This window comes from Siphateles boraxobius, unplaced genomic scaffold (genome assembly GCF_051911475.1).
Source record: "Siphateles boraxobius isolate OS27281-9 unplaced genomic scaffold, OSU_SipBor_1 41, whole genome shotgun sequence".
Lineage (NCBI taxonomy): Eukaryota > Metazoa > Chordata > Actinopteri > Cypriniformes > Leuciscidae > Siphateles > Siphateles boraxobius.
Window position 1 is genome coordinate 28,910,310 of NW_027509042.1, and position 22,458 is coordinate 28,932,767.

The following is a 22,458-nucleotide window of genomic DNA, read 5'->3' on the forward strand; positions in this document are numbered from 1 at the left end:
AGGGGGGCACCAATAATCCTCTCCGCAGTCCGGACTGTCCGTTGTAGTCTCCTGATGTCTGATTTGGTAGCTGAACCAAACCAGACAGTGATGGAAGCGCACAAGACAGACTCAATGACGGCTGAGTAGAACTGAATCAGCAGATCCTGTGGCAGGTTGAACTTCCTCAGCTGGCGAAGGAAGTACAGTCTCTGCTGGGCCTTTTTCACAGTGGAGTCAATGTGATTGTCCCACTTCAGGTCCTGAGAGATGATAGTGCCCAGGAACCTGAATGACTCCACTGCTTCCACAGTGCTGTTCATGATGGTGAGTGGGGGGAGTGCTGAGCTGTTCCTCCTGAAGTCCACGATCATCTCCACTGTTTTGAGCGTGTTCAGCTCAAGGTTGTTATAACTGCACCAGGCAGCCAGCGGTTCAACCTCCAGTCTGTAAGCAGACTCGTCACCGTTTCGGATGAGACCGATGACAGTGGTGTCGTCTGCAAATTTCAGGAGCTTGACAGTGGGGTCTTTAGAAGTGCAGTCATTAGTGTACAGGGAGAAGAGCAGTGGGGAGAGAACGCACCCTTGGGGAGCACCAGTGCTGATTGTGAGTGTCTTGGATGTGTGTTTCCCCAGTCTCACTCGCTGCTGCCGGTCCGTCAGGAAGCTGGTGATCCACTGACAGATCGAGGATGGTATGGAGAGCTGGGTCAGTTTGGCTGTGAGAAGACCAGGCATGATGGTATTGAAGGCCGAACTGGAGTCCACAAAGAGGATCCTTGCATAAGTCCCTGGTCTGTCGAGATGTTGCAGGATATAATGCAGTCCCATGTTGACTGCATCATCCACAGACCTGTTTGCTCTGTAAGCAAACTGAAAGGGATCCAGCAGGGGTCCAGTGATGTCCTTCAGGTGGGCCAGCACCAGTCTTTCAAACGACTTCATGACCACAGACGTGAGAGCGACAGGTCTGTAGTCATTAAGTCCAGTGATTTTGGGTTTTTTGGGGACAGGAATGATAGTGGAGCGTTTGAAGCAGCAGGGAACTTCACACTGCTCCAATGATCTGTTGAAGATCTGCGTGAAGACCGGGGCCAGTTGGTCAGCGCAGGCTTTTAAACAAGCAGATGAGATGCCGTCTGGGCCTGAGGCTTTCCTAGTCTTCTGTTTTTTGAAGACTCGGCTCACGTCCTCCACACAGACCTTAAGCTCAGGTTGGATGGCAGGAGGGGGGAGTGATAATTGGAGAACAGGAGGTGATGCTGAATCTGTGAAGTGCAGATCAGACCGGGTGTGTGGTGTGAATGAGGGCTTTTCAAACCGGCAGTAAAATGAATTTAAATCGTCAGCCAGGTGTTGATTGTCCACAGACCGAGGGGATGGTGACTTGTAGTTGGTAATGTTCCTCAGGCCATTCCAGACTGATGATGGGTCGTTGGATGAAAACTGGTTTTTCAGTTTATCAGAGTAGTTCCTTTTAGCAACTCTGATCTCCTTTGTCAATCTGTTTCTGGCCTGGTTATACAAGATTTTATCCCCACTTCTGTAAGCATCCTCTTTGGCATGACGAAGGTGTTTGAGTTTCCCAGTAAACCATGGTTTATCATTAGTGAATGATAAGAATGTCCTGGTAGGAATGCATGTATCCTCACAGAAACTTATATATGATGTTACAGTATCTGTGAGCTCATCCAGATCATTGGTAGCAGCTTCAAAAACAGTCCAATCAGTGCAATCAAAGCAGGCCTGTAGATTCTGCTCTGCTTCATTAGTCCATCTTTTTACAGTCCTTATTCCAGGTTTAGCTGATTTCAGTTTCTGCCTGTAGGTCGGTATGAGATGAACCAAACAGTGATCAGAGAGCCCCAAAGCTGCCCGTGGGATGGAGTGATATGCATTTTTTATTGTGGTGTAACAGTGGTCCAGTATATTACTGTCTCTGGTGGGACATGTAACGTGCTGTCTGTATTTTGGTAGTTCACGGGAAAGATTTGCTTTGTTAAAATCCCCAAGAATGATTAAAAGAGAGTCTGGGTACCTTTGTTCCGTTTCAGCTATTTGTTCAGCCAGCTGTTGTAGCGCCGTGTTCACGCACGTGTCTGGAGGGATGTAAACATTCACGAGAATGAAAGAGGAAAATTCCCGAGGCGGGTAGAAGGGTTTACAGTTTATGAAATGTGCTTCTAAATTAGGAGAGCACATCTTCTTCAGTGTTGTTACATCTGAACACCAACTTTCGTTAATGTAGAAACACAATCCACCACCTCTCGTTTTCCCCGTTAGCTCCGCGATGCGATCCGCTCGGAACAGCTGGAAGCCCGGCAGATGTATTGCGTTGTCCGGTATGGCTTCACTCAGCCAGGTTTCAGTGAAGCACAAAGCAGCAGAGTTTAAAAAATCCTTGTTAGTGTGGGTGAGGAGAAGAAGTTCATCCGTTTTGTTAGGAAGGGATCGGAGATTCGCGAGATGAATGCTGGGGAGTGCAGTGCGCAGGCCGCGCTCGCGGAGTTTAACCAGCGCGCCGGCTCGCTTCCCGCGTTTGCGTCTGAACGCGCGTTTGAACAACAACGCTGCCCCTCCGACGAGAATGTCCAGCAAAACGTCCGAATAATCAAAAACTGTAGAAAAGGTTTCTGGTGTGTGTTTCCTAATGTCCAGTAGTTCGTCTTTGGTGAAACTGATAGGAAAAGAATGACTAAACGCAGAACAAACGAACAAAAACAACACAATAGCTGGAGAGCTCCACACCGAGGCAGCCATCCGCGGCGCCATCTTGGATCGTGAATCGTATAGGATCGTATAGTGCTTTATAAATATAATAAAACTAAAGACTTTTTGGAGATATGAAGGATGCAATACTACTCTATAGGTACTCAAGATTAATATGAGATTGAGTGAAACTGAGCATTTCACCCCCCCTTTAATGATGCGTTTGAAGCAACACAGTCACAGCGCGCAGCTCTTCGAGTCCGCATTGAAAAGTTCAAAGCAAAAAGGAAAGACATAATGATGCATAGTGTATTATACAGTATCTATCTATGCAATAGTTTTTGAGCCTTTTCTTTTAACAGTATTACATTTCAGTTACTGTGCGCATGAAGAATTATAGTGCTCTCCAGTGTTGTGATCTAACAGACACACGGTAGAAACGAACATGATTAAGGTACAGCAATACAGGCCAGCAAGATAGTCATTTTATGCGAAACCATAGAGCTTTATCTACAGATCAAGTATAATAATATTAACATTGAATCATCTTGGAGAGAGTTTCATCGTTTACTGTCACCGAACCTAAGTGCACGAAAACCTTATGGTGCTTTATGCTTTTGTGGGGCTTAACGATAACACAGAATATTAAACGCACAATATCGGATTTGGATCGGCCTCGTCTGACCGATACCCGATCCGCAAAAATGGCAGTATCGGATCGGGACATCCCTACTTTAGCCTAATTTATTTATATTTTATTTTATTTGGTTTTTATTTACTACTCCCACATTTTATTTTATTTATTTGTGTTTCATGTATATATATTTAGTTTAATTTTTCAAGCTCACTTGCACTCAAATATCTATGTTAAAATAATACTGTTAGTCGTTTTATGTCATGATAGTTTTTACTCCAGGGGGGCTTTTTACATGATCTCGCCTTGGGCCCCACAACCCCACAGGCCGGTACTGAGTCCGGAAGCACACATTCTCAGTTTATGGCCAGCAATATTGTTATGTTTCATCATATTATGAAATTAAGATAATGTTTGTACTATGTTATCATTGTACTGTACAATTAAATACAACCGTTGCAGAGTCTGCAGTCTGAACACGTTACCTCAAGGGCTTACGTTAACTGAATTAATTGAGAATCTCACCTGAAAATCCGATAACATCAGCAATTTTCATTCACGCAGCTGATTTCTGTAAATGAATGTAAAACTAAATGTATCTTGCCGTACAGGGTGAGGTCAGTATCGTACATTAGTGTCCAGACAAAGAAACACTGACATCAGAGCAAACAGATATGAAAATTAAAGTTGTCTAATGAAGTAAATGTCTCTATTTAACAGAATATTAAGCATAAAGTCAACATTTACGCATGTGTACGCATGTATACTTAGCACGAGCTAAGTAAAGCACATTAACAGTTGGATGTGCCAACATTTCCTTCAGTTAAACAAAGACAAAACTGAAGTCATTGCATTTGGAAACAAAGATGAAGTACTCAAGGTGAATGTATACCTTCACTCTAGTTTTTTTAACAACTAAAAATCAAGTCAGCAATCATGGTGTGATTCTGGAGTCAGACCTTAGTTTCAGTAGTCATGTCAAAGAAATAATTAAATCAGCATACTATCATCTGAAAAAGATTGCAATAATTAGATGCTTTGTTTCCAGACAAGACTTAGAGAAACTTGTGCATGCTTTCATCACCAGCAGGGTGGATTATTGTAATGGACTCCTCAATGGCCTTCCCAAAAAGACCAGCAGACAGTTGCAGCTCATACAGAATGCTGCTGCCAAGATTCTGAGCAGAACCAGAAAATATGAACACATCACACCAGTCCTTCAGGTCTTTACACTGGCTCCCAGTTACAATTAGGATTGATTTTAAAGTATTATTACTGGTATATAAATCACTCAATGGCCTAGGACCTCAATACATTGCAGATATGCTCACCGAATATAAACGGATCACTCAGATCATTAGCATCACATCAGCTAGAAATACCAAGGGTTCACTCAAAGCAAGGAGAGTCTGCTTTCAGCTATTATGCCAGCCGCAGCTGGAACCACCTTCCAGAAGAGATCAGATGTGCTCCAACAGTAGTCACATTCAAATCCAGACTTAAAACACATCCGTTTAGCTGTGCATTTACTGAATGAGCACTCACTGTGCCACTGTACGTCCGACTGTTTGCACTATTTTATTTCCTTTTCCGCCAACAGCCATATCACCCTGTAGCCCAAGACTGGTTGCCCACTGAAGCTAACCAAGGCTGAGCCTGGTTAGTACCTGGATGGGAGACCTCCTGAGAAAACCAGGTTGCTGCTGGTAGAGGTGTTAGTGAGGGCAGCAGGGGGCACTCACCCTGTGATCTGTGTGGGTCCTAACGCCTCAGTATAGTGACGGGGACACTAAACTGTCAAAGAGCACCGTCCTTCGGATGAGATGTTAAACCGAGGTCCCGACTCTCTGTGGTCAATAACAATCCCAGGATTTCCTTCGAAAAAGAGTAGGGGTGTAACCCCGGTATCCAGGCCAAATTTGCCCCTTGGCCTCTGTCCATCATGGCCTCCTAATCATCCCCATATATACTGATTGGCTTCATCACTGTCTCCTCTCCACCAGAAAGCTGGTATGGGGTGGTTGTTTCTGCCGCAATATGGCTGCCATCATCCAGTTGGATGCTACACATTGGTGGTAGTTGAGGAGATTCCCCCTTCAATGTAAAGCGCTTTGAGTACCCAGAAAAGTGCTATATAAAAGGTAACGAAATATTATTTAATATTTATTCTAAACTGTTTTAAAGGGGTGGTAAAACACAATTTCACTTTTCTAACTTTAGCTAGTGTGAAATGTTGCTGTTTGAGCATAAACAACATCTGCAAAGTTACAAAGTTCAAAGCAAAGGGAGATATTTGCTTTTAAAGAAAAGGACTACAACAAACGGCTGGTAGGGACTACACGACATTCCTCCCGGGTTAGTGACATCAGCAACCCTAAAATGTATATAAACCCCGCCCCCGGGACACGCAGTCCATGTTGAGAAGAGGAAAAGTTGTTGTATAAGAGTACATTTGTGAGTCAGCTCAAACTTTAGCATCCTTTTCACATGCAATAAAAAGTCACTCTGTGTGCATCTCACAACAGTTCCTATATGAGCGATTTATAGATTATCATGACAGAATATGCTAATTGAAGATAGTTAACTCCACATCAGCAACATAAATTCATCAACTGACCATTCAGAGACGTACTGTTGCATTCTACATGTTGTCACTACTTCTAGAGTCTCCCCATCTTTGTCTGAGTCTGTTTTAAGATTAAAGGCAGAACAGTTTCTGTCATTTTAGTGTGTCTGCGTGAGGTAATCGCAGCTGCTAACACACAAAAGCTTTTGAAACCCCACCCTCTGAGGCAGCTCATTTGCATTTAAAGGGCCAGGCACAAAACTATGGGTTTTTGCTAACCCTCAAAAAGTGACAACTTTAACATGCTATATAAAAATATCTGTGGGGTATTTTGTGCTAAAACTTCACACACACACTCTGGGGACATCAGAGATTTATTTTACATCTTGTGTAAAGGGCATTTTACCACCCCTTTAATATATCACCTTTTTTTATTTGTATTTCTTTTGATTATTTGAATTCCTTCTATGTAAAGCACTTTGAATTACCATTGTGTATGAAATGTGCTATATAAATAAACTTGTCTTGCCTTTATGATGTTTCCTCGAGGGATCACCACGATAGAGCGTAAAAAGATAAATGCTGGCGAACGATAGCGTAGCTGCTTCAGCAACCCGGTGAGTACATTTATTTTTACTATACTGGCTAAAAATGAAAAACAATATTTTACCTCAAGTTCTCTTTGGAGGATTCCATACTGTCCTTTTCGTGGAATCTAGGAACGTGTCAACTGTCAGGTTCTCTTTCTTTCTGGGGCTTGTCTGACGACAAGACTTCCAGTGCAAAACACGGTAGCCATTGTTTGTTTACGCTCAATCACATCACCCGTTAGTTGATTGTCCTGCCTCCTCGATGATATCACACACGTTGTTAAAGATGGCAAGTGATATTTGGTCGGGAAGGAACGTGTAGTCTGACATGTTTTTTGTCCAAGACATGACCAGAATTTAGGAGTCAAAATCGCATAATCTGACACCGTGACTATCATAACAGACAAAAATTCGTGTAGTCTGAACCAGGCATTAGAGCAAATACGCTTTATTGCTGACCGATCTCGATCACGAGACCACTATTAAACAGCAAGATCCAGTTCAAGTTTGACTAGAAATGTCTCTATTTAAAGTTTTCTGAGGGTTCAGCGTTTAGATCAATCGAAACAAACTGATCTCTGCTTCTTCGGAACTAGAAAATGTCTCCAGAATAAAAAAGTATTTTCTCCCACTGAACTCGAGTTTACCAGGGTACAACAGTCATGGGAATCACTCATTGAAATGAGGTGGACCATGCCGAAATTGGAGGGTATAATCATGTTGTATAATTGTGTACTTACAAGATTGATAATATCAGGGAGAAAATTATAACTATGCAACCATCTACTACAGTATCGCATCAGGCAGTGCATTGTAGTCTTCCTGAGGTAAAATTTGATTCATTCGTTACTATACGAGAGGAAGAATTTTTAAACTTGTTAAATCATCTATATCAACAACATGTATGTTAGACCCTATACCGACTAAGCTATTGAAAGAGATGCTTCCAGAGGTCAAAGATGCCCTTCTTAATATCATCAATTCATCTTTGTCATTAGGATACTTGGAAAAAACTTTTAAGTTGGCTATGATTAATTCTGTAGGACCAAGTTGCATTTTTTTAACAAGTGATTTAGTCAATTAAAGGGCCAATCTCGAAACTACCTTAAATAGACTTGAAAATTATGTTGACATTAGTGGAATTGCATTAGCATGTTTTAAATCATACTTATCTGACCGCTATCAGTTTGTAGCAGTAAATGAAGAGATGTCCCTTAATGATCAAAAGTTCAGTATGGCTTACCACAAGGCTCAGTACTAGGACCGTTGCTGTACACTCTGTACATGTTACCCTTAGGAGATATCATTAGGAAGCATGGAATTAGATTTCACTGTTATGCTGATGATACTCAGCTCTATATTTCTTCACGCCCTGACGAAACTTACCAATTCACAAAATTAAAGGAATGCATAGCTGATATAAAAAAAACTGGACGACTAGAAATTTTCTACTACTTAATTCTGAAAAAATTAATTCTAATTATTGGACAAAAAAATTCCTCACGTAATAACCTAGAATACAATGAATACATTCAAGTCTTCGTTGTAGGTTAGGAACCTGGGTGTGCTCTTTGGTACCAATCTTTCATTTGAAAGTCACGTTTTCAGTATCTGTCAAACCGCATTCTTCTATCTTAAAAATATATCTAAATTACGTCATATTCTCGCAATGACAAATGCGGAACTGTTAGTTCATGCGTTCATGACATCAAGGCTAGATTATTGTAATGCTATTATGGGTGGTTGCCCTGCACGCTTAATATACACTGTCTAACACTAACACTGTCCAGGAACCAGACACACCAAATGCAAATGAGCGTTAAGAGTTTTCTGTTAGAACGGTGTCGTGTTAGAGGCCCCTAAGTTAATAACTAATGATCATTGCAACAGAAGTGAATCAATCAAAACTGACTTTAGCTGGACAATAACTTTATTCTAGAGCCAAAATAATCTCTGTTACTTTAATTTCCTATTATCACTGTAAATCTGCTTTGAAACAATCTATATTGTTAAAAGCACTATACAAATGAAGGTGACTTGACCTGTATGGTTCATAGAACCCAGCAAGATAAGTTTGGCAGAAGTTGCCATGCTGCCAAAATCTGACTTGGAAGAAAGTCATTGGCCTCTGCGCTCATATGAGGTATGAGGAGTATAAAACTGTTTAGTGGGTCCGTCGAAGGCAGACTGTCCTGATCGGTTCCCTGAAACGAGTGGCAGGGTAAAGCCGATTTAAGACAGAACGGCGAAAAGCCTGATCTGGCATAGGGAGCTGAATTTTTGAAATTAGTCCCTTGCTGGACCCCCTGCACTTTGCTTATTGGGCAAACAGGTCTGTAGATGATGCAGTCAACATAACTGTATTACATCCTGCAACATCTTGACAGACCTGGGTTTCAGGTGAGGATCCTATTTGTGGACTTCAGCTCGGCTACCAAATCAGATCTCATTAGACTACAACAGTTAGTCCCACCTGCTGGGAGACTCGTCGGTACATCCCTTCCCACTCTCCAAGAACTGTACTCATTACAGGGCTTGACAATAAGGACTGTCCGATAGCCCGGGGCCAGTGTGAACGATGCTATATATATATATAAAATTAAAACAATTATTATAACTATATATATATATATATATAAAATGTTAAATATTGTTATATATATATATAATTAAAACAATTATTATAACTATACAAATATAGTGTATGTATATATATATATATATATATATATATATTATTAAAAAAAATTAAGAGGCAAGACAGAGAATTTTACTTGCCTGACTGGATTGGAAAAATGAAAAAAATAAAATAAAAAAAATAACTAGGGAATCATATAATCATGTATATATATACAGGTCCTTCTCAAAAATTTAGCATATTGTGATAAAGTTCATTATTTTCCATAATGTAATGATAAAAATTAAACTTTCATATATTTTAGATTCATTGCACACCAACTGAAATATTTCAGGTCTTTTATTCTTTTAATACTGATGATTTTGGCATACAGCTCATGAAAACCCAAAACTCCTATCTCAAATAATTAGCATATCATGAAAAGGGTCTCTAAACGAGCTATCAACCTAATCATCTGAATCAACTAATTAACTCTAAACACCTGCAAAAGATTCCTGAGGCTTTTAAAAACTCCCAGCCTGTTTCATTACTCAAAACCGCAATCATGGGTAAGACTGCCGACCTGACTGCTGTCCAGAAGGCCATCATTGACACCCTCAAGCAAGAGGGTAAGACACAGAAAGAAATTTCTGAACAAATAGGCTGTTCCCAGAGTGCTGTATCAAGGAAAAAGTGTGGCAAAAAACGCTGCACAACGAAAAGAGGTGACAGGACCCTGAGGAAGATTGTTGAGAAGGACCGATTCCACATCTTGGGGGACCTGCAGAAGCAGTGGACTGAGTCTGGAGTAGAAACATCCAGAGCCACTGTGCACAGGCGTGTGCAGGAAATGGGCTACAGGTGCCGCATTCCCCAGGTCAAGCCACTTTCGAAACCAGAAACAGCGGCAGAAGCGCCTGACCTGGGCTACAGAGAAGCAGCACTGGACTGTTGCTCAGTGGTCCAAAGTACTTTTTTCGGATGAAAGCAAATTTTGCATGTCATTTGGAAATCAAGGTGCCAGAGTCTGGAGGTAGACTGGGGAGAAGGAAATGCCAAAATGCCCGAAGTCCAGTTTCAAGTACCCACAGTCAGCTGCTGGTGTTGGTCCGCTGTGTTTTATCAAGGGCAGGGTCAATGCAGCTAGCTATCAGGAGATTTTGGAGCACTTCATGGTTCCATCTGCTGAAAAGCTTTATGGAGATGAAGATTTCATTTTTCAGCACGACCTGGCACCTGCTCACAGTGCCAAAACCTCTGGTAAATGGTTTACTGACCATGGTATTACTGTGCTCAATTGGCCTGCCAACTCTCCTGACCTGAAACCCATAGAGAATCTGTGGGATATTGTGAAGAGAAAGTTGAGAGACGCAAGACCCAACACTCTGGATGAGCTTAAGCCCGCTATCGAAGCATCCTGGGCCTCCATTACACCTCAGCAGTGCCACAGGCTGATTGCCTCCATGCCACGCCGCATTGAAGCAGTCATTTCGGCAAAAGGATTCCCAACCAAGTATTGAGTGCATAACTGAACATAATTATTTGAAGGTTGACTTTTTTTGTATTTAAAACACTTCTTTTATTGGTCGGATGAAATATGCTAATTTTTTCAGAAGTTGCATAAGTCGTTTATTCTCTATTGAAAAATATAGGACAGGACTTGATATAGCAAACCTGGAATAGATTGGATTATTGTGGTTTGCTACTGATTTCATGGTGACTTTAAAGACAAGCTGAATGCTACACACACACAGTATGCTATGGGTTTCATGGGAGGAGCCCCACATACTGTTTTTACCTGGTCTTTGTAGTAGTTCTCCATGGCCTCGATCTCATCTTGGTATTTGCGGTAGTTCTCCTGAAGCAGTTCTTTACTGTATGCTCGCTGCTCTCTCAGATGAGCCTTCTGCCTTTCCAATCCTTCTTCAAAGATCAGCTTGAGGTTCTGAATAAACAAACAAAAAAAATTCTGTTCATTAAATGATTTACAGGACAAGCTCTCAAAAAAGCAAAAAAATGTGTCTCTTCCCCGGTACGGGTTGTGTCGAGCCATTCGTTAGTCTGGTTGTTTGATGAGAAAAAGATGAAATGTAGTTGCAATAAATGAGTTAAGAATCCGCACATCATCAGCAGCGGAGGACTCTTATTCTGCTGTGCGCTACCGAGGAAGGACTGATGAGACACAGTTTGATCTTCGGCTGACAAATCAGAGGAAAGGGGCGTTTCATTCTCGCCCACGTGTAGAAATCGAATATTCAAGCTGTTTATTCATTTTTCTACCTCAGAACGAAAAACGAAAATCAAGCTGAAATCTTGTTTTACGTTTCTTTGAGAAAAATGAAAAAGGAACTGTTTTCTCATTTTTCTACTTTCAATATTAAATGAAAACAGGACTGAACGAATGATACACGGATTATTATTATTACCAGTATTTTTTTTCATTATTTTATCTTCTTACAAGTGAAAATGTAACAATTCCAGCCTTATTGAGCAATGGTGCCAAACCTCCCCTTTTGCGCCACCTGATAGTGATTTTGCGAAAGAGAAACACATGTGACTGGGTTGTATTTAGTTCCGTGGCCTTGCGACGTTGGTAATAGACATTCTGGTTGACTACCTACTGTATATATAAATTAATTTTTTTACATTCACAGTTCACACACAAGTCAATAGCAGGTTCTTTTTCTGAAATTGACTACTGACACAGAACATATCAACAGGAAAACAGTCTACAGTAACATACTCTATGTCATGCAATAGTAACAATTCAGCTGACTTCATCATAACTCCAGATAGGATATATAAAGAACAATAAATATACACACTGCCCTTATGTTGATAATAATTGCATGCCTTTTAGCTATGCCAACGTTTAACACTTTTGGTCGAAGGTCATGAGCAAGCTATCAGAGATTCTTGTAGCATTACTTGGAGACTTGACTACACTAGCCACTACACTACACTGACTAAACTACTGAAAGAGATGCTTCCAGAAGTCATAGATCCTCTTCTTAACATCATTAATTCGTCCTCTACGTACCAAAAACCTTTAAGCTGGCTTTGATTAAACCGCTTGTTAAAAAAACGCAACTTGATCCTACAGAATTAGTCAATTACAGGCCGATCTCAAATCTACCTTTTCTACCAAAGATATTAGAAAAAGCAGTATCTTCACAACGGTGTTCCTTTCTTGAAAGAAATTATATCTGCGAGGATCTCCAGTCAGGATTTAGACCGCACCATAGCACTGAGACAGCTCTCATTAGAGTCACAAATGATTTGCTCTTATCATCCGATCCTGGTTGTATCTCTCTTTTAGTGTTACTTGATCTTAGTGCTGCATTTGACACCATTGACCACAACATTCTCTTAAATAGACTAGAAAACTATGTTGGCATTAGTGGAATTGCATTAGCATGGTTTAAATCATATTTATCTGACCTCTATCAGTTTGTAGCAGTAAATGAAGAGATGTCTTATCGATCACAAGTATGGCGTGCCACAAGGCTCAGTACTAGGACCGCTGCTGTTCACTCTGTACATGCTACCTTTAGGAGATATCATTAGGAAACATGGAATTAGCTTTCACTGTTATGCTGATGATACGCAGCTCTATATTTCTTCCAAACCTAACGAAACTCACCAATTCACAAAATTATCGGAATGCATAGTTGATATAAAAAACTGGATGACTAGTAATTTCCTACTACTAAATTCTGAAAAAACAGAGATTCTAATTATTGGACAAAAAACTTCCACACTTAATAACCTAGAATACCGTCTAACACTTGATGGCTGCTCTGTTAAGTCTTCGTCGTCAGTTAGGAAGCTGGGTGTGCTCTTTGATACCAATCTTTCATTTGAAAGTCACGTGTCTAGTGTCTGTAAAACCGCATTTTTCCATCTTAAAAATATGTCTAAATTACGTCATATGCTCTCATTGACAAATGCGGAACAACTAGTTCATGCGTTCATGACATCAAGGCTAGATTATTGTAATGCTCTACTGGGTGGTTGCCCTGCACGCTTAATAAACAAACTACAGCTAGTTCAAAACGCAGCCGCTAGAGTTCTTACCAGAACCAGGAAGTACGACCATATTAGCCCGGTTCTGTCAACACTGCAATGGCTCCCTATTAAACATCGTATACATTTTAAAATATTGCTGATTACTTACAAAGCACTAAATGGTTTATCTCCCCAGTACTTGAGCGAGCTCTTAACGCATTATAGTCCTTCACGTCTATTGCGATCTCAAAGTTCTGGCCAGTTGATAATACCTAGAATATCTAAATCGACTGCTGGCGGTAGATCCTTTTCCTATTTAGCACCAAAACTTTGGAACAATCTTCCTAACATTGTCCGGGAAGCAGACACAGTCTGTCAGTTCAAAGCTAGACTAAAAACACATCTCTTTGACCTAGCATTCACATAACACTCTATAGACTTCTATAATTCAATATTAGGCAGCTTAGATTAGGTCAGCCGGAACTGGGAACACTTCCCTTAAATCCTGATGTACTCGTTACATCATAAGAAGAATGGCATCTACGCTAATTGTAGTGTCTTTGTTTATCCCGAGGTTTTCCCGCAGCCTGCCGGATCCAGGCCGTTTCCAGATCTGACGAAGGACTTTCGCCTGGACCTGATGACAATGCAGTGCTGAAGTGCCAACTAGCCTCTCCCTATGGAGGATCCCTATACCACTCTACAGATAAGGCGTTGTGGAATTTTTCAGTTCGCGTACCTACCCAAAGTGATAAGATAAAATAAAATTCTGCATCAAAATTTATAGACAAGACAAGTAGTTTGTTTAGGCATGGTTTGTAAGGAATTACAAACCTGCGCACATATATTCAAACGCACATAACCATAGAATAAATTCTTAATGCGCATGTGAACGCCATCAGCGTCTATCACAGGTTCACGTCTAAAGTCTGTTTAGAGAGAACGGTGTCGTCTTAGCGGCCCCTAATTTAATAACAAATGATCATTTAGACGGAAGTGAATCAATCAAAACTAACTTTAGCTGGAAAAAACATTTTTCAAGAACCACTATAAAACTAAACCAATCTCTGTTACCTTAAATTATATGTTTATCTCTGTAAAGCTGTTTTGAAACAATCTACATTGTTAAAAGCGCTATATAAATGAGGATGACTTGACTTGACAACTAATATGGCAAAAATGGATCGCCATCACTCAGGATTTGGCCCTGAAGCTGATATCCAGCATGCCAGGTCGAATTGCAGATGATATGGAGAAGGCTCAACACTCAACACTGTAAATATTGACTCATTGCATATATTGAATGTTTTTGCAATTTTTAAAAAAAATATTTTCCAACATACCACAGAAACATACCACAGAAAATATTTAAAAATGTGCATTGTCCCTTTTAAAATAAATAAATTCAAATTAAAAATTAAAAATCAAACATGTGAAAAAATAATCTACAAATATTGAAACCGCAAACTTTGTGAAGCAGGAAACTTATGTCACTGCCAATACTTTTGGACATGACTGTATTATGCAATTTTCTTACATGTGGCATGGACTTTTTTTCAAACTGTCATACTATTAACAGGAGCAGCACGGCAGGATTCTGAGCAGCCTCTTGAGTCTTCACTGTGTGCACAGGTGTGTTTTAGCTAGCATCAGTAATAGTAGGTGTGAATTTGGGACTTACTCGCTCTTCTTGTGTCTTTGCTTGCATCAGATTGGCACGTAGCTGAATGTGATAGATGCTGTAATATTTTTTAGCACGAGCAAACTGTTGTCGCTGTTCTCTCAGCTTATTCTGAGCAAACTTCTGCTGTTGGATCCTCTCTCTGAACACTCTCTGAAACATAAGATTCAGATTCATTGAGATCTTTTAATTTTGTGTGATTGTGTCTTTAAGAGTCTGCTCTTACCAGACGACTGCTGTGTTCCTGTTCTTTGCGGATGATCTGCATCAGCATATCATGTCTTTTCTGAGCTTCTTCCAGCTACAAAAACAAAACAAGTAAACCCATTGCATTCAGTGCTGAAACCTGTGGACCTGGGCACACTGATTAGAAGTGGTTAGCCAAGACAATTTAAAATTAACATACATTAACTTTTGAGAAAACATTATGCCGTTTTAATGTTTCAAAAGGCTTGAAATATAGTGCACAAGTCTATCTGTCTGTCTGTCCATCTATCTATATCTATATTACTTTTAGTCATTTTTATTTTTGTTATTATATAGACAGTGCTTTAATTAGCATGCTGACAGTATTCTGATAATTCTAAATGTAAACGGGCCAATAAACTACTGAATTCAAATTTAGCAGCCTAATGGGCAATAAAAACTGTTTGTGTGTAAGATCTCTCACTTGGTTTAAACGTTTGGGAAGTGTGTGTCTGCTCTGGTTTTTGGAGGAGTTGAGCTGGTCAGTCTGTCTAAGCTGTTGTTTCCACATGCGGGACAGAGTGTGAGGAGAGAGCTGCACCTGCGGAAACTCATCCAGCAGAATGGGAAGAAGATTGTTCTCCTTCACTCTCACTAGGTAAAATGTAAAAAACATATGAAGCAAATTGTTAAAATGTTTACAAGGACACTTTCTGTGTACTATTTTTTGACCTTGTAATGTTTAATCAAAATGACAACTCAATCTTCTAGTGAAAACTCCACTCTCAAAACTGGTGATGTATGCTGGACTTCTCCAAACATTTAGTCCGCTTAAACTCTTCCCCTCCACAGTCGACTGAAAGCATGCATTTAAGTTTGTGCTGGAATGTGAAGGGTTAAATGAAAGACATCCATTTTCTCCCTAATAAAATTGTTCCGCTTAAACACTTTCAGCTCTGTGATGGTGGTCCAGCTATAAAATTATAAATTCACAAGTTATTGTTAACAATAAATTTCCCTATGGATAAAATGAATGGACTTTTTACTTCCGGAACCCAACTGTTGCATTCTAGCTGCATCAAAAATTGCATACTGTATAGTAAGTTACAATCCACATTTGGATTGAAACGTATGTCACTTAATTCATGTCATGATGTAAATACTATAATTATGAGATGACAACCCTGACATTTTTTGATATCTGTAATTACCTTATCATAGGTTTGTGCTCTTTTAGGTCCGTGTACTTTTTCCTTTTTTTAACCAAAAATGAAATATGGAAGATGTGGTTTCTTCTTTTTTTTTTATACCGCTTAATAGAATTAGCAGATACAAGCTAATTGTCCTTATACAAGATTATTATTTTATTAAAAATAACAAATTATATACAACTTGTTTTAAAAATGTATTTATGGTAAATTTAATTTCTAGGGTTTTTGAATCAATACACAGACGCTAAAAAGGCACTCTAAAAAGCGCACTCTAGAGCCTTTTCTTCTAGCGTCAATAGAATGACGCATCAAAATGCCTAAAAAGATGACATTCATTAATTTACATTCCAATTCATTAAATTTTTTTTTTTTAACATTTATATTTCAACCTAAACATTACTATTTCTAAAACCAGCCTCTTGTTTAGCGCTCCAACACATTATCGAGCTTGTGGTGTTGATACCGTCCCTTTGCATTTCACTCTGTTTTATAAGAATAATGGCCAAAACGACTAAATTAAATTATTTTGGCTGTTAGGCATTTCATATTGTTTTATTTCGAGAAATTGTAAAGGTTTAGGAATCGTGTAAAGGTTTAGGAGTCGCTTCATAGACTATAGGCTACGCTAGATGAAGCTGGATGTTCAAATTGAAAATACCCCAACATATGTCATGATGATAAACTTATACCCCAAATATAATTTTAATAAAGACAAAATAGCCATGCCCTTTGCCTCAGTGGAGGTTTGACATGAAATGTTTCTCAATTCTCATCGAAAGCAATGCATTACGACAGCGTCACTTGCACATTCTAAAACGCTTTACGTGGATTAATGTACTAAAACAACAACCAGGGATAACCATATACTGCTAAGACAATGGGACTGAAAACAAAATGGAAAGACAATACTTTTATGTTAAGAGTTTTCTCCCCCATGGAAAGCCTTTATTTAGAAAATGCTTAATGTGTCTGCATCTGCATGTCTGTTTGGTATGCTTTATTAACAAGGTGTATATTGAATCTTTTAATATCACTGTCTTTATGCAATAAGCCATGTTAAGCGTTTTCTTTATGATGTTTTCTATTGGAAAACGCTTAACGCTGCCACACAGAATGCTGCAGCAAGAGTGGTCTTTAACAAGCCAAAGAGAGTGCACGTCACACCTATCCTCGTAAACTTGCACTGGTTGCCAATTGTCGCTCGCATCAAATTCATGGCATTGATGTTTGCCTACAGAACAACCACTGGCTCTCCAGCCCTAGACTCATTACTTAAAAACCGCCAAAGGTGCATCTTTTTCTATTCTATTCTATTCTATTCTATTCTATTCTATTCTATTCTGCCTATTAAAAAAAAAAAGAACTTGCACATTGCTAGAGTAACTGGGACTTGACAGCACTTAAGGCCTGTTCACACCAAGAATGATAACTATAAAGATAACAATATAGCAAAACAACTTTCCCACAAACGGTTCTATGGGCTGCCATAGACGCCCAGTCGGAATAATAATAATAATAATAATACAAAATATAGCTGCAAGCAGCCATTACCGGGGCCAAGCACAAAGACGACGACATGATAGCCAACATGGCTGTGAGTTTCAGACCAACTGCAGCAAGGAGCAATTAAAGACATTTAAAGATGAATTTTGGCATAATGGTTGAAAAATCATATATACAGTAACTTTTAAGATGATTTAAAGGTTTATCACTTTCGACAAATAGGTGGCGCAGCTATGAAATCAATTTGATGTGGTCAGAGTGAGGTGACAATGACACATACAAAGTAAGGTGTCAAAATGTGAAGGCATTGCAGAGATAGAGTTAATAGTCATTTTGGCAGCATGCCTCAACTTTGCTGCTGCGGTATACGAAAACGGTTTCGTCTATCGTCACGAAATCCATAAAATTCACGAAAAATACATTTTACCACTAGGTGGCAGCCAAAATGGCCGATTGGAAAATTGGAATATCGCTCGACTCGACGTGATGCCCTGAATCTAACAAGACCACTTTGATGATTTTTGAACAAACCATTCAGAAGTTAAAAGCAAAAATAGCCATTTTCTGTATCTCCGGACCAGTAGGGGGCACTGCGCCGAAACGCAGCATGTAGCCTCAGGTAATGCTTGTGATGACATGTACCAAGTTTGGTCTTAATACGATAAAGCGTTGCGGAGATACAGCCTTACGTCTGTTTTCACAAGCGATATGTAAAACTTGTTTGTGTGTTTATCGAAAACGGTTTGACGAATCAACTTGAATTCCAAGATTTTTGGTCCCCACTGCCTGAAGATGATATGGTGCAATTTTGGTGAAAATCGGACAAACCGTCTAGGACGAGTTCGAAAAAGTAGATTTTTTGAACATTTCAAAATGGCGGCCATATTTTTGTGACGGAAAATGACGTCAATGGGTGCAATCAAATCGCCATGAGCTCCGGAATCAGGAAAAAATAATTTTGTTGATAGGCCTTACGGTTCACAAGTTATTAGTATAATAAAAGTGAAATTTTGGACAGGTGGTGGTGCTAGAGGGAATGAGTTAGAGACACCAAAATTGGTGTATTTAATGTTGGTACTGTCCTCTATCAGAATGTCAAACCAAAACAGCTTTCCCGCAAACTGTTCTATGGGCTGCCATAGACGCCCAGTCGGAAGAAGAAGAAGAATAATTAAAGCTGCAAGCAGCATTTAGCGGTGTTCAAGCAGTTAAGGCCTTTAAGACGAGACACTACAGGTGAATAGGATAAAAATGTTAACGTACAGATATTACTATGAAACTTTACCAGTTGATTACTTGCATGAATAGGAGAAAAAAATGTATTGCAAAGTTTTCTGTAATTTTATGTTTAAATATGCTAATCAGGCTATATCTAATTAAATATGCACTAATTTGCATATATTTTGAAGTGACGTTTTTTGAAGATGAAAAAAACAAGGTTCAAAATTATTTTTGCATTTTTTTGATATATTCAATGAAAAGACATTTACAGAAGGGATTTATGAATATCTCCTTTTGTTACCCTGTAAATCAGAAAATACTGCCAATAGCCTTAAAAAAATTATTTCCGCCCTATTTTTAGGCATAAAATGTCATATAAATCAGGCCAAGAATGATATATCAACAAAACCCTCTGAACAAACCTTCACAATATAGTTAGGAATAGGACTGTAAAGTTTGGTGTATGTAGGTGCTACAGAAGTGGAAAATCGTCACGAGGAGTGTAGGAAAAAACTCATTTTGAGAAAACGGCCTTTAAAGATTTTTATGGCAAAATTCCACTAATTTCTATTGAAAGCCATGAATTACAGACAAAATATGCTTTAGGTCCATGTAAAATCAATGTATCACACTGTTTAACATCCAAAACTCATCATTGCTTCATCCATCACTGATCATAACATCCAAAACAACACTCAAAACATCAAAAACACACATCAACAGTCCATCACACATGTGAATATGAATCTGCCTGAGGGACACACAACCACTTTAGGATCCCACAATAACAGATTTGTTTAGTATTATATAGTAATTATATTATACAAAAACTGAAATGTGTTGTGTAATATAATTGTTTTGTATAAATAGTGTGTAAAGTATTGTATATATGTGATGCATGTATATAATGTCAGAACGCGTCACGTGACGATTCTGAACAAATCACGTTGTCAGAAATTGGCATCAGCCAATGAGGTGCGCATTTCAAGTTAAATCGCCCGTTTTACTTTCACGATTGGTTGCTGATAAACAGGAAATTACCATATTTGGATCCGATAGCGTTGCAAAGGAGAGAGAGAGAGCTTTCTAACGGTGTGTGTGATGACAGGGTGCAGACAGCGATCGCGGAGCAGCAGGATGATTTAGAACGCAAACTTTTGTTGAATTTATGCGAAATCTACACACGCAAACAGACAAAGTGTAGTAAAATAAAGACCTAAATGTGTATTTTGGACTTTTTTTCAGCACAAGTTTGAAAGACAACATGTTATTAAAGACAAATAGCCCAAAATCTCAAAATTGACCAGTGAGAAAAAAACGATGTTTTTGCCTGCCGTGTCTCGCCTTAAGGCCGTTAAGCACAAAAGCATCAAAAGACATTAAGTTTTATTTAGCATACATTTAAACACTGACATAATAGATGGGAAAGACCATTTACAGCTGTTGAAGCTTTTCAACAGTTATAGCGCCACCTATGGTCCGATCTCCATAAAACTTTGCATGCTTGTTCATGATATTATGTCACATGTGCTTACCAATTTTTGTTAAGTTCTGAGTTTTTATTTATGATGTATAGGCTTTTGAGTGTGTTTTGACACACCCCTTTTCTTAATGACCCTGTTATAGCCATACGAAAAATGCAAAAGTTCAACTTTTTTTCGATAATTATTGATCTAGAGAGTACAGAGAGTTGTCCTAGACTGGTCTGGTTCCAATCGGGCGAAAAACCAGGGACTAGTTCGCAAAAATAGTTTTTTTAACATATTCGTGAATATTTAATGAACGATTTGATTGACAGCAATGGTACTGGAGGCAAAGTTGTTCATCATGAGGAGATCTATCAAATGATATGCATATTATGGGGATTTGTGCAACACCACGTGATTACAGAGCCGTAAAACTCGTTAGCGCCAACTAGTGGCCGATTTCTTTCAAAACTCTTACAGACCTCTTGGGCCATGAGTAGAACACGCCCATCGAGTTTCGTTCCGATCGGCCTCCGTTAACCTCGTCTCATAGGTGCTCAAACTTCATTGGCCGATGGCGGCCATATCGGCCGCAAAGCTATCGCCCCCTAGCGACCGGGAATCGAAATTTCTACTTTTTTTTGATAATTATTCATATTCAGACTCCAGAGAACATTTCTGCACTGGTTTGGTTCCGATCGGGCGAAAACCCAGGGACTAGTTTGCAAAAGTAGTTTTTTGACAAAATTCAAAATGGCGGAACAATTTGAATACCGGAAATGAAATCGGAGATAAACGTTTTGTTCTTCAGGCCTCCAGCCTCCAATGATATAAGACACTTGAATCTAGGACATACGGTCTAGGAGTTATGAGCAGTTTCACGCTTTTGGTTGCTATAGCGCCACCTATGGGCCAATCAGGCTCATACTCTCTCAACCTCTCCTCGATTTCTGTGCTACCTTAATCCCAAATATCAAGTCTCTAGCACTTACGGTTTGGTCTGCACGATGTGTTTTACGGCAGAAGAATAATAATAATAAAAATCGGTACAAATACAATAGGTTTTCAGCACTTCGTGCTTGAACACCTAATATTAATAATAAAAATCAGTACAATTACAATAGTTTTTCAGCACTTCGTGCTTGAACGCCTAATAAGAAAAATCAGTACAAATACAATAGGTTTTCAGCACTTCGTGCTTGAACACCTAATAATAAAAATCAGTACAAATACAATGGGTTTTCAGCATTCCGTGCTTGAACACCTAATAGTAATAAAAATCAGTACAAATACAATAGGTTTTCAGCACTTCGTGCTTGAACACCTAATAATAATTAAAGCTGCAAGAAGCATTTAGCGTTGTTCAAGCAGTTAGGGCATTTAAGATTTTTAACCACACAAGCATCAAAAGACATTAAGTTTTATGTAGCAAGCATTTAACCACTGACATCATAGATGGAATAGACCATGTTTTAGCATGATTTACCATGATATACCACATTTTAGTGTGATTTTTCATTATTTACCATGTTCCAGTATGATTTACCATGAATCTAGGATGATTTACCATGATTTACCACGTTCTAGTATGATTTACTACGTTCTAGGATGATTTACCATAGAGCAGTGGTTCCCAAACCTGTCCTGAAGGACCCGTTTTCTCTGTCTCTCTAATCAATCACATCTGTTTCAACTCATCAGCTCATTAACCTGTGTGATTATGAGCTGATGAGTTGAATCAGCTGTGTTTGATTAGGGTTCCCAACACTGACATAGAGTACCATGATTCTAGCATGATTTACCATAGTTTATCATGATTTACCACATTGCTAGCATTGATGTGAAGTGTCAGTACAAATGAAGTGATAAACTCTGACAAAATATGATTATGTTATAATAGTAATTGTTATACAAGTGATTTTATGGTGTCTAAATATGAATGCACCTGTTAAAAGACTTCATTAATAAGTAGAATGAGCCAATAAGTGGTCTTCTACTGCCCTCTGCTGGCCACTTTCATTTTGACAGGCTTGATTTTTCACCAGTATTCTGCACTAAAGCAAACCAGTTTTTCCATTTTAACTC

The 22,458-nt window shown here is 39.1% G+C and overlaps 1 protein-coding gene across 5 annotated transcripts in view; it reads right to left on the reverse strand.

Moving 5' to 3' along the window:
- Positions 1–22,458, reverse strand: part of LOC143706794 (centrosomal protein of 95 kDa-like) — a 256,104-nt gene that overhangs the window by 36,737 nt on the left and 196,909 nt on the right. For 3 of the 5 annotated variants that reach the window (XM_077199099.1, XM_077199100.1, XM_077199102.1), the window contains 4 exons: positions 15,457–15,626; positions 15,013–15,087; positions 14,787–14,939; positions 10,896–11,042 (listed from right to left, as the gene is read on the reverse strand). In XM_077199099.1, the coding sequence (XP_077055214.1) occupies positions 10,896–11,042; positions 14,787–14,939; positions 15,013–15,087; positions 15,457–15,626 (545 nt within the window). The remainder of the gene's footprint in view (positions 1–10,895; positions 11,043–14,786; positions 14,940–15,012; positions 15,088–15,456; positions 15,627–22,458) is intronic. The other 2 variants (XM_077199103.1, XM_077199101.1) reach the window with 1 other exon arrangement.